The following is a 13030-nucleotide window of genomic DNA, read 5'->3' as shown; positions in this document are numbered from 1 at the left end:
GCCCCACCGCTTTCAGTTTGCGGTGTGTTTTTCCAATGTCCTTGGTGTATCCTAGTAGGACCATAAATGGATCTGCCTCTAGTGTAACCCCTGTTATCTGCTCCAGTTCTCGAAAAATGGCCTCCCAAAAGGCTGACACTTTGGGGCAGAGACAGGCAACATGTCTGAAATTAGCTAGTGGGTCCACACACGCTGGACATGCCGCCAGAATTTCTCCCACACTGATGGCTGATTTAATAAGGTATTCCCGGGAGGAGTTATTTGCACTTAAGACTGCAGAATGCAGAGACACTTTGCCATGGAATGTTTAAGATTGCGCCCCTAGATTTTGCCCTTCATGCAACTTTGGTTTTCCTCAAACTCCGGCTGCTTCCACCCATGCCACTAACAACCCACAAACAATTGCTGCAGCTCTTATAAATGCACGTTCTATGGGCAAACACGCTGCTGTTATTTTTCAACTTCTGTCTGAGGGCCACCTCGATATTTCGTTTATTACAGAGACATGGCTTAATAACTCCAGTGCCCCTGTCATAGAGCTTGCCATCCCAAGAGGTTTTAAAATTATCAGGGCTGACCGAGCAATGGGGAGAGGAGGGGGGTCTGCTATTGTATTTCGAGACATTTGGTCCTTTCACAGCGACTCCTCAATGAGTTAGGCGATGGGGAAGTTCTCACTCCCCCCTCCCCCCCAACCTCATTTCACACTGGGAGGCACGCTGGTTTACCACCCCCCCCCGGCCCTACTGGACTGTTCCTTAAGGCGCTGGCGGACATGATTGTGCCCCGGGCCTTGAGGTTCCCTAGATTTCTCCTTTTTGGTGATTTCAATATCCACGTGGATATGGGTGAGCTGCTTGACTCCAAAAATTTGCTGGAGTCTTTAAGCCTAGCCCAGCTAACACAGTGGGTTACGCTGCCCACACATTCGGGGGTCCCCATTCTGGATTTGGTCTGCTCCAATTATGCCTTAACGTTATCTGATCCTGAAACACTGACCTGGTCCGATCATATGCTGATCGGGTTCTCCTGGCCCTTAGAAAAGCCTTTTTCCAACAGTGTGCCTAACACCTGCCATCAGAAGATTAACTTTCCAGCCCTTTCCTATGCTCTACAGCAGGGTCGCCCGGCATTAGGCTCTGAGTAGGCCACTGCTGTGCAGCGCTTTAACACCTGTTTAGCTCAGGTGTGGAGACCTCCGCCAAATGGAGCGCTAGTTCCAAAAAACGCTCCGCGCCCTCTAAGCCCTGGTTCTCGCAAGCCCTAAGAGAGCTAAAGCGTGGCTTTAAAAAACTAGAAAGGTGCTGGCGACTTACCTTTTGCCCTACTGCTAAGGGGGTATTACGTGCGGTTCAGAGGAATTACTATGCCAGCATTAGGACGGCTAAGAACGAATACTATGCGGGTAGGATCACTAGGGCCAATAACAGTAGGGACATTTTTGCTATTGTTAACAGCTTTCTTTCCCCCTGCGCCGAGAAACCAATAGTGCCATCCTCTGCGCATTGGTGCGAGGATTTGTCCTCAGGAATCCAGGCTAGCTTGCGCACCGCCTGTCTTAGTCAGAGTATTTCTGCCTTGGTACACACCCCACCTTCCTCCTCCACTATTCACGTCCTCAGGGAACTTTTTCCACCATCTGATGCCGATACCCTAGCAGTTTTAAAATCTATGAAATCTGGGTCACCTACTGACCCCTGTCCTGCCCGTGCTCTTTGAGGGGTGGCAGAGGTGCTCTGCCTTGGGGTCACTGAGATTATTAGTCTCTCCTTTAGGACTGCTACAGTTCCCGATTGTTGGAAGCAGGCTAAACTTCTGCCACTGCTTAAGAAATCGGGATTGGATCCGGCAGCTCCAGCTAATTATCGGTCCATCTCCCTGCTGCCGGTATGCCAAGTATGCGAGAAGATCACATTTCGCCAACTGAATGCTTTTGTTGAAACATCCCATGCTCTTCACCCTGCTCAATCTGGGTTTCGTGCTGCTTACAGCACTGAATCAGCATGGGTGGAAATGTCCGAGGCCATTAGGGGGTGCCTGGACGCGGGTGGCAGAGCGGCTCTGATATTGTTAGACCTCTCTGCCACTTTCGACACGGTTCCTCATCAGCTTCTTCTCACCCGTCTGTCATCCATTGGCGTCACTGGTTCAGCCTTAGAGTGGCTGACTTCATTTCTGTACAACCGTACTCAGCAGGTGTGGCTGCCCCCTTTCTCGTCTTTGGCCAAGCTTCTTTCCACCGGGGTGCCTCAGGGGTCTACTCTAAGCCCATTATTATTTAATATCTATCTAACCCCCCTGATCTTCCTGGCCGAACAACTGGGCGCTAAAATAATAGCTTATCCGGATGACACGTAGCTGTTGTTTACTTGGTCGGCCACGGATCTGGACACTTCATCTGCCCGGACCTGTCGCTCTTCAGTCTTCAACTGGCTTGCACTTGCCCAGCTAAAGTGCAACGAAGACAAATCTGAAATTTTACTCTATGGGCAGTTGCCCCCTAACTTCAGGGAATCTCTGTGGCCTTCGGACGTTCCATCCTCCTGCTCCGTTGGCAATCCGGCTAAAAACCTTGGGGTGTGGTTCGGGGAAGACTTCAAATTTGAGGAGCATATTAAGAAACTCACCTGCAGCTGCTTTGGTACTCTCAAAGCTCTCCGCAAATTCTTTCCTCTGCTTCCTAGAACGGCAAGAAAAACAGTAACGAGAGCTCTTATTCTCTCTCGCCTTGACTACGCTAATGCCTTGTTCATCGGCATCCCGGCATTCCTGACTAACTGCCTTCAGATAATACAAAATGCGGCGGCCAGACTTCTTTTTAACATCTCAAGGAAGTCTAGCGTCCGCCACCATCTGCGCGGTCTGCACTGGCTTCCAGTTACACAACGGATTATGTTTAAGACCCTCACTTTTGCCAACAGAGCCATTTATGATCAGGACGCACTTTACCTGAGGAAACGCATTTCTTTGTATCTGCCCAACCGTCCTGTCGCCTTGGTGGACACTCTATTGCAGTGAAAGGAGCGGTAGCCTGGAATACCTTACCTCTGGCGCTTCGCACTAATAAGAACTTTAATCTCTTCAACGCTCCGGAGTATAGTAGATCCTGTTAATGTATTTGAATTGTATTAGCCTGTGTCAGCTGTTTGTGACACAGCTTTTGTCATTTCGCAACAGTATTTTCAGCTTTTGTCATCAATGATTCTGCCTAGCTCTCTTTGCCAGTCTTGCCTAGCTTTTGTCATGAGCGCTCTACGGGCTTCCTGCGCCGCAGAGTAGGGCATAGTGATGATTTTGAAGGGCTCACTCTCTTTTAATATAGTGGTTTATGCAGGCATGTCTATGGGCTCTAGCATATCTTCCCCTAGTGTGGACAATTGCGCCTGCCTGAGTCTGTGAAAATGAGGACGCGTCATGTTTGTTGGGGCCTCTATGTCGGTTATTATCTCCTCCCAACTTTTCACCCTGCCCTTCAGTGTCTTCAAGGTCGCTGCCACCTCTCGCTCCTGTCCAATCTTAAACCATGAACACCAGACTATCGGGATAAGGAGAGAGTATAGAAGTGCACCGGCCTGTTTTTCAAAGAGGCTCCACCATGCGTACGCAGTAGTGTTCAAAGTATCGAAACACTCATAGCGTCTCTTGGTATGCACCTGTTACAACGCATTTTTTACAACGCACTACCACTACAACGCAGGCATTACAACGCATACCATTACAACGCATTGCGCTGGGGGGCGCTCTAGGATAAGAGGTAAGTTTAATTTACTATCCAACACCTTCCCTAGGGTCCACGGGGACTGGAGTTAGAATAGTAAATTATACTTACCACTATCCAGCACCCCAAAGCGCTATGCGTTGTAATGGTATGCGTTGTGAATACCGCGTTGTAATGGTATGCGGAGTAAAAGTATGCGTTGTAACGTCATACATCCCGTCTCTTTGGTGAGGAGAATAATATTTGGGGGAGAGTCCCAGGTTCAGTGGCAACTCCTTCTATGTGGAGATATGGTAATTCAGGAAGTCCTTGAAACCAGTAGTTTGCAAAGGAGCTTTGTGCCGCTTTATAGTAAATCTCAGTCTGGGGCACCTAATCCTCCCATGTCATAGGGCAATATGAGAGTCTCCCATTTTGCTCTTGGTTGTTTTCCAGCCCATGCCAGTTTGATGAAGATGGAGCGCAATGTTGAAAAAAATTATTTTGTCGGCAGGACAGGGATGTTTTTAAATAAAAGCAGAAATCTGGGTAAAACTACCATTTTCATGATAGCTATACATCCCACCAGGGTCACGAGGAGCTGCATCCAACGATCAGTGTCTTTTTCTGGCTTGTGTATGGCCTTCTTGTCGTTATCTCTGACTACTACTGCTGGGTCTGTTTATATCCGTATGCCCAAATACCTAAAAGATTCTGCTGACCAATTTCCAGAGGGATCTGCTGCATCGCCGGGGTAAGGGGGAAGACTATGGATTTTCCTCAATTGACGCAGAGTCTAGATAGTGCCCCGTAATGTTCTACCTCTCAGAGTACCGTAGCTAGGTTCTTTTCTGGATCACAGATATGTAGCAACGTGTTGTCCGCATATTCGGAAACAATGAGATCATATCCAGGGACTCAAATGCCTCTGTGGCCATGGTTTTAATGGTTTCACGTATGGCACTCAGCAGAGGTTCCGCCACCAGTGCATAAAGCAAGGGCGAGAGGGGGCATCCCTGCCACGTACCTCTTGTTATCTGTAATTACGGAGATACCACATCCCCAACACGCACTCTAGCTACAGGGCTATTATACAAAACACTAGCAGCCCGTCCCGACGTTGTCCGGGGGCAATGAGGCTTCCAGGTAGCAGGATCTCCCTTACCTCGCTTCAATTGCCCCCGGACAACCTCGGGACGGGCTGTCCAACAGAAATATCTTCAGGTCTATTGAGGTTCTTTGTTTTGCTGAGGAATGCTTCTCCATAACAGACCATCCAAGAGGCTTTTTGCCAAACTCATTCCTTTCTGTTTAAGCCTCACTCTGATCCTTGCCAGCCTGCTTCACGAACACATACTAACTTCCCAACCAGCTTTCCCCTCCCCCTAAACATACGCACAGTTACAGACCTCCCTACTACACATTTTGTCCGTCTTATAAAACCCCACAGTTACAGACCTCCCTACTACACATTTTGTCCGTTCCGAAGTTGTCCGGGGGCAATGACGCTTCCAGGTAGCAGGAACTCCCTTACCTTGCGTCATCCTCGGGGGCCGTCTCAGCCCACGGCCCCACTGTCGCCGCCGCTCTCTTCTGCGCTCCTCCTGCTGAACGCTGCGTTACTTTTCCCTCCCCACGCCTGTCCGCTGCTCCTCCTTGCGCTCCTGATGATGTCAGCACGTTAGCGCACACGACGGCCGGCGCTACTTCAAAGGGACTACTTTTTATTCTAAGGTATATTTTTGAAAGAACGTATTTTTTGGGGAAGTATATAGCCTATGTCACTCTGCAGACCCTGCCAATTCCAATGATGTATTGGGTGTTTGGATTGGCGCTGTGGTTCCCGAGTTTACCCGCCTCAAAGGTTCCCAGTTCTTACTTTATAATAGTAGTATAGATTAACTAACATCAGGAATATATCACCCACTCCGATGCGGCGAATTAGGGAGCGCATAAAGGCCCACTCACCTGAGTCAAAGGCCTTCTCCGCATCATAAAAGACCACAGCAGCTTTTACTTCCGGGTTGATCTGCTATATGGTTGCAAAGAGTGTTAGGAGTTTGGAGGTGTTGCTTCCTCCCTGGACAAACTGACTGCTCCCGTTTGACAACTCAGAGTAACAGTGGTGATAGCCTGTTGGCCAGGATCTTAGCATACTAGTTGGTATCTACATTCAATAGGAAAAGGGGACTCTTAGATTTGAGGAGCGTAGAAACCTTTTATCCATTAAAATGGCTCTGTCCAGGTCAATATCTGGATCTCCCAATTTAGCAGCCCAAGCAGCCTCTGTCTTGAGCATGTCATCGGGTAGCTTTTCCAAAAATAGCCCATATATTGACCTGATTCTACGACCACCTCCCTTCATATAATCTAATAGTGGACAACCTTTTGATATATTTATACACAGTCTTTTTGATTTTATTGTGTTGGCCAACTGCATATATATGAACTCTTGACAGCCTCGCAGTAAGTACCGTGACTTCAGAAGTTCAAGGGGCCTCTATGCATCCTTTATCATCACTTGACCTAGTGTGGTGATTCCCTGTCTTTCCCAATATCTCCAAGGGCCATCCCTGCTTAGATGCGGGAATAATCCTGAGTTCCAAAGTAGGGTATGTTGATTATACCTTGGAATACTCTGATTTTTCTGTACAGAGGACCATAACCCCCAGATGTCTTCCAGTATTTTATATCCTGATGCCTTATAAAAGCGTTTATCATATTTTCTCATCATTACCCCGTATGCTTCACTCCCTAGAGCCAGCTGATAAATGGAAGGGATATCTCCCTGGCTGCACAATATATCCTCAGGGAAAAAGAGTATCGCCATTTCTGTAAGAAGGCAAGACCAATTGTAGAACCTAAGATTAGGTAGTCCTAACCCACCCTTTTCATGAGGAAGAGACATGTATTTGATTGATCTCCTCACCTTGCCATATTGCCAGACAAAATTCATAAAAATTGCCTCCATTTCCTTGATCAATGTGTCTTCTATTTTAAAGGGGATAGACCTGAATTTATATAAGATCTTCGGGAACATTGTCATTTTAATAACATTGACCCTGCCTATAATTGACAAGTGGAGAGTATCTATTCTTTTTAGGTCCTGTTTCATCTTTTCCAATAGTTGCAAATAGTTATCTTTGATGATGTCCCTTGGCTGGGCATGGATTGTTATACCTAAGTATACTACTGAATCTACATATCTATCGTCCCGTTTGACTATATTTCTTGAACATAATACCTGCGTTTTTGCCACATTAAGGCGATATCCGGATAACCTCCCGAAGTCAGAAGTGATACTAACTATTTCCCTCATGGCACTATCGGGGTCAGTGGTGGTTATGGCTAAATCGTCCGCATATGCGAGGATTTTGGTGTGGAATCCGTTAATGACGACTGGCTTTATGTTGGTGCTATTCTTTATAAGAGTTATTAGGGGGTCTATGTATAATGCGAAGAGGATAGGTGAGCACGGACACCCTTGTCTCGTGCCTCTCTTTATATGAATCTGCCCAGAACTCTCACCCATAAGCTGGATACTAGCGGTTGGATTAAAGTACATAGCCTGGATTGCCTGCAAGAATCTGGGACCAAATCCTCTATCTGCCATCACTCTCCACAAAAAGCTCCACCTAACACGGTCGAACGCTTTTTTCGCGTCGAGGAGGCTCATTGCGACAACCCCCCCCCCCCTCCACCGGCAGCATGGATGTCGAACAGAGTTATAGATCTTCTTATATGGTCAGGAGTATCTCTGCCCGGGACAAAACCATGGTGCCAGGGAGAGATCAGAGTCCCAATAATCCTCCCCAACCGTGTCGCCATGATTTTTGCATATAATTTGTTGTCGCTATTTATTAACGATATTGGCCTGTAAGAGCCGGGACTTTCCTTAGGTTTCCCTTTTTTGTGGAATACCACTATATTGGTTTTGGTCCAAGATTCCGGTAAAACTCCGGTAGTCATGACCCCATTGAATAGATCTAAAAGAAGGGGTGCCGTTTCTTCCTTCAGGCATTTATAAACCTCCAGGGGTATGGCATCGGGCCCTGCTGCCTTGCCTGCTGCTAGGTCTTGTAGTGCCTCAGAAAGCTCATCCATAGTAATATACTGCTCCAAGGTTTCTTTCTCACTAAACGTGAGTTTAGTGCCTGTTTCCGTCCAGTTTATACCCGGGTCATCTATGCCCAGCTCTTCCTTATATAGATCCTGATAAAACCTCCTAAAAACTTCAAGAATTTCAGTTGGTTTATTGAAGGTCCGATCCCCTTCTTTAATTTCAGTAATAGTATTTTTAGTTGTGGCCTGTCTTATCCGTAACGCTAGAGCCCTACCTGCATTTTCCCCTGTTTCATACATTCTGGCTCTCTGGGTTTGGTATTCTGCTGCAGCTTTTTTAGCCAATTGCCGCTGGATGTCTGCCTTCATGCTATTCAACCGCTCTAAACTCTGAGTACCCTGATTCCCGTGGCATATATCCCTCCTATGCTGTTCCTCAGCCTCTGCCACTTTTGCCAATAGGCGGTGGCCCAGGAAGGTGGAGGACGCCGTGCAGTTCAGCTATCCTTGACAGAGTGGACCGCTAATGTGATAAAAAGGCCCCACAAAGATGAAGCTATAAGGAGAAGGAAATAAACTTAAGATGTATTCATTCTAACCATACAGAGTTAATGGTTGATGAAATTATCAGAAGGTAGCTCCCAGAGGCGTCCTCCATTACTCTCAAAAGACCAAGAGTAAAGCGGACCGGACTGAAGCGTGTCCCCAATCTTTTCCAAAATAAGTGACGTTCAACCGAAGACACTTGTATAAGAAATAAGAGATAAGGAAACTCAGTGAGCACAGGAAGAAACGTGTTCAATTTGAAGTACAAGAAATATCACCAGGATGTTCGCACCTGGAGTAGAATAACTGAATCGTGAACGAGTCCTTGAAGAAGGTGCAAAATAAAGAGGCACCGAAACGCCGCGTCGACACTTTTCGTTCCTATGTCCCATTAATTTTTAACAAAAATCATTGTATAATTGACAGTATGATGTTTTAATAATAATCTTTTTTAAAATGATGGATGTTTTTTGCGTTTGTAAAAACCTAGAATAAATTTGTAATTTTGTACATGTTGTGACTTATTCTAATTTGTTTTTATTATGCTTTTTTAAATAAATAATTGATCAATATTTTTATACAACAATACTATTGTTTCATGTCTTTGCTGATACCTGTGGGCACCATTTTCATTGAAGTGTAAATTTGGTAACTACTGTAACATTACAACCCCCTTGCCCCTCTAGGGAAGACCCTATGACCAATTAAAGATCTGATTAATAGTGAATCCAGGTGAAGGAACTCTGAATTTTTGCGATTGTTGACCCAATCCTTTTCCTGATAGAAAGGGTAACTCCCAGACAACCTATTTTGTTTAAGCTTTCCACTGAGCCAACATTATGCGCGAAAAAGTCTGTTATTGCTGTCTCTAGTTCGCTCTGAAATACCTGATTCTGTAATGAGTATGGAGGAAATCGCCATGTGAATGGGATAATTCAAGATCAAGTGCTATTGGGAATTGATCTGAGTAGGTGCCTGGAAGTGGTTCACATCTCGTAACTCGAGGTGCTAAGTCTCTTGATTGTAACCAGTGATCAATTCTTGTATGTATATCGTGTGCTGCTGAGTAATGAATGTATCCAGCACCTTTCAGGTTTCTCTGCCTCCGAATGTCAACGAGGCCTAATGCCTCTGATATGTCGCGGGCAGCAGCAAATTGGCGTCGAGGAGGGCCTTTGGGTCTATTTAGTGCTGGATCTAATGCACAATTAAAATCCCCGCCCCAGATCTGCGGAAGCATACTGCAATGTGCTAATAGTGTTCCTAGTGCCTCAAAAACTATGAATCATCAAAATTCAGTCTGTACACCCCTACCATGACTGCTTTCCACTTTGATTTGCTGCAGCGCTATAATAAATCTGCCCCCTGGGTCTGCATACACTTCTTGTAGCTGGATTTTTGATCTGTAGTCCATCCATATCAATACTCCCCATACATGAGATGTGAAACCAGCAGCACAGCACTGGTCCTGTAGTCTCTCTAGGGAAAACGCATTGCTTCTACTCGCCAAATGCATCTCTGGTAAAAATGTAATTTGCACCAAATGCCTCTTAAGGGATGCAACCACTTTGCGAACTTTACGCTGATCATTAAACCCCCTAAGGTTCCATGTAAGGAACCGTACCTGCATGCAGTTCTGTTGGGTCTCTGTGTCATGTCCGTATGTCAGTGTATGATGTCTCTTAACATGGGTGCTAGTCACAGTCCCTCCCACACCATAAGCAGTAACCTCTTAATTGGCCAAACTTTGACCCCCTTCTCTCCCCAACAAATCCATAAAGAAACTTACACCAACTCCAACTTAATATTGTGGTGAACACTCAGGGGTGGAAGTAACCCGGATCCATGCTCCTCCCCAGCTTGCACCAAATAATTGCATAAACATTTATATGTCTGACCACTTCTGCCTGTCTTTACTCTCAGGGGCCCCCAAGTCATCACTTCCGGGTCCGAATTCACCGACTGTGCTTCTGGGTCCCCCTGCCTTGGGGTCTTGCGAGAACCAAATTTGGTTTGTTCCTTGTCCGCTTTGCCCATAGTTGCTTACTGTCCAGGGTGACCCTCCACGCTACTCGCTGGGCGAAGGTGAAACTGCACGGATTCAGTACCCCTGGTGAACCACTTGTGCCAGCTTTTCTGAACCCCCCCCCCCCTCCCCAAACTGGCTGGGCCTGCCTGGACCAGGTCCAAGCATGTGATGATGTGGGTTCTACCTGTGTAGTGACCTTGGTAAGGTGCCAGCGATGAGGTGCACTTTCGCAGGGGTGGTAGTGCAGTTGATGCCAACACTAATCAGGTATCCTCTTGAGTGTTGTACTATCACTTTGTGGGCTGAGCTCTTATTGATGGCGCTGATATGCCCTATGTCGAGAGGTGGGCCGCAGTTGCAATTATGCACCAAGTCTCATTTCTCAGCGCCCATGCCAGAGTGCTGCTTCCGGGTGAGGCTTACAGTGTTGTCCACTTGCAGCAAAGTCCCATCCGTGCTTCACATTTATGGTGGTCCATCTGCTGTATTCGGTGAGCCCCCCCGGGGTGTTCTTTATCGTCAGTGGAATTGCACTCAACACATGCTTCGTACCGCACCAGTCTCGTCCTTGCAGCCGCGTTAGAGGACTACCAGCCCCACAGCCGTCGCTGCCGGACCACGCATCCTTCCCTCCACCTGATTGCCACAATCAGGCGAGGAACGGCCGCACCACACCCCGGTCAAGAGAGAGCAGGCCAAACTGCCTCGTCAGCGGCCCGGGAGGCAGCCGGAGGGTCTCAAAGCTCAGGCGCAGTCCAGGTTCAACCCCCTTCACAGGGATTTCAGCGCGGACGATTGGAGCAGCAGCTCCCGCACCAGAGCGGATGTCCTTGTTCCAGGCGAGCAGCCGCTCCGTGCCTCCGCGGCCCACTTCCCTTGACCGGGTCCACTTACTTAGATGGAATGCTCACGTGTTCTTCTATCGTTGGGCTTTCCTTTTATGACATGCGGAGGGACCGTGTCAACCTCCTGCAATCTACAGTGGTTGCGCTGGTAAGGTGCTGCAGTTTATGCAAGATTTTGAGGAATTGTTAGCCTGGTTGAGTAGAGACCCTGTGCTATTTGGCCATCTTTGAGTCAGGTAAGCTTCACCCCCCACAAGGCACTACTTACTTATACTACTTCTTGAAAAAGCTCAACGGCTAATAAGCAAGGACCAAAACACTTGCTTAGAAAATACACGTGAATTCAAGAGTGTTGAGTCAAGCTACACCAAACTTATAAAATCATTGGATATCAAGAGTTATTTATTAAATTGCAAGGAGAGGGCAGGTGTACACACTCCGAATTTACCACTTCTGTTTTTTGTTTGCAAAGACATATGCATTATTTTGATATTTCTTGGGGTAAGCCTGTGCACACTCCTGGTGGATACATGAATTTCCATCCCCCTCCAAGTGCTGCAAAATTATCCTGGGCATTTGTTTCAATTTCACATCTTGACTGTCAATGCTTGCTTGTTTGAACGTCGTCATTTGGTACTAGACCAGAAAATGTTCTGTTTATGAATTTGGTGATATTGCAAGATGGAGTGAACAGGAAAAAATTATTACACAAAAATAGGCATTTATTTCTTAACATATATTTCTTTTTTTCTTTTTCAGTAACCAGTCCATTTTGTTCCAGTTTCTCCACAGTCTCATTGGAATTCTGCCGCCATCCTGTGTGGTAGAGCAGTTGATATTAGGAACCCAAGAGGACCACGGGAACAATTTGGCCCAATCACTGGAAGCTGAAATGCTGACCCACAGGACATCTCTTACCTCTGCAATAAACAAAGTGGAAAAAGAGTTCACAGCCAAATCTAAAGCTGAAAGGAGAACCTCTAGTTTCACGGCTTCTCTTCCCAACACAGCGGATGCAGTGGAGCAGTGCAGAAACGAGCTTATGTCAGCTCAGAAGCAGAGTAGGTCCGGAGAACATCTTGTCTTAAGCAGTGATCTTTACCGAGAGATTGTATTGAAAATGACCCAGGTTCAATTGAATACAGACCTACTTGCTCAGAAGCTAAGTTGTTCGTGAACTGTATATATTGTTTAGTATCCTGGCAATAAAAGCCTTATTTCATTAAATTGCAAAAGATTGTTTATATAACATCTTGGATTGAGTATTTTTTTTAGCTGATGTCTACCAACCCTAATTTAATTGGATTTACACGCGAGTGCATTTTTAAAACCTATTCATTTTTTTTGCATCGTTCTCACATACTGAAGAAATCAAGTTTTTCACATATTACTTGTCAATATTATTGGATACCGGGCCTTCAGTTTCAAGACAATAATACATCCATAATATTATTCACTCTCAACGTAGATTATGCCTTTGTATTCAGGCTCTTTCATGTCAGACAGTTTAATGAAAATTCGTATGTGTGTGTGGAGGGGTGGTTGTCGGAGGTAATCTAATGAGGTTAGTTACACAGATTTTGTTGTTGAAGGCCAGTTGTGAGAAATTGGGTTCCTGGTTAACTGGGGTGGAATCCCTGGTGAAACGGAAACCACAACCCTAGTCAGGATAAGTCACAAACACACCCTAAATTAACCCATGCTTACCCTCTAGTAGCTTGGCACAGAGCAGTCTGGCTTAAATTAAAAGGCAATGTGTAAAGTATTTGTGCAACACTTCAAACAGTAAGTAAACAGTGAAAACACCACACAAAAAGATTCCACACCAGGTTAGAAAAATAGCTCTTAATT

At 46.1% G+C, this 13030-nt stretch overlaps 1 protein-coding gene across 1 annotated transcript in view; it reads left to right on the top strand.

The window, feature by feature from the left end:
* Nucleotides 1-12406, top strand: part of FANCB (FA complementation group B) — a 429090-nt gene extending 416684 nt beyond the window's left edge. The window contains exon 9 of the mRNA XM_086934356.1: nucleotides 11939-12406. Within this exon, the coding sequence (XP_086790482.1) occupies nucleotides 11939-12356 (418 nt within the window). The 3' untranslated portion in view covers nucleotides 12357-12406. The remainder of the gene's footprint in view (nucleotides 1-11938) is intronic.
* The last annotated feature ends 624 nt before the right edge of the window (nucleotides 12407-13030 follow it).

This window comes from Lissotriton vulgaris, chromosome 8, assembly GCF_964263255.1.
Source record: "Lissotriton vulgaris chromosome 8, aLisVul1.2, whole genome shotgun sequence".
In the NCBI taxonomy this organism is placed as follows: domain Eukaryota; kingdom Metazoa; phylum Chordata; class Amphibia; order Caudata; family Salamandridae; genus Lissotriton; species Lissotriton vulgaris.
This window is presented reverse-complemented; position numbering and strand designations above follow the sequence as displayed.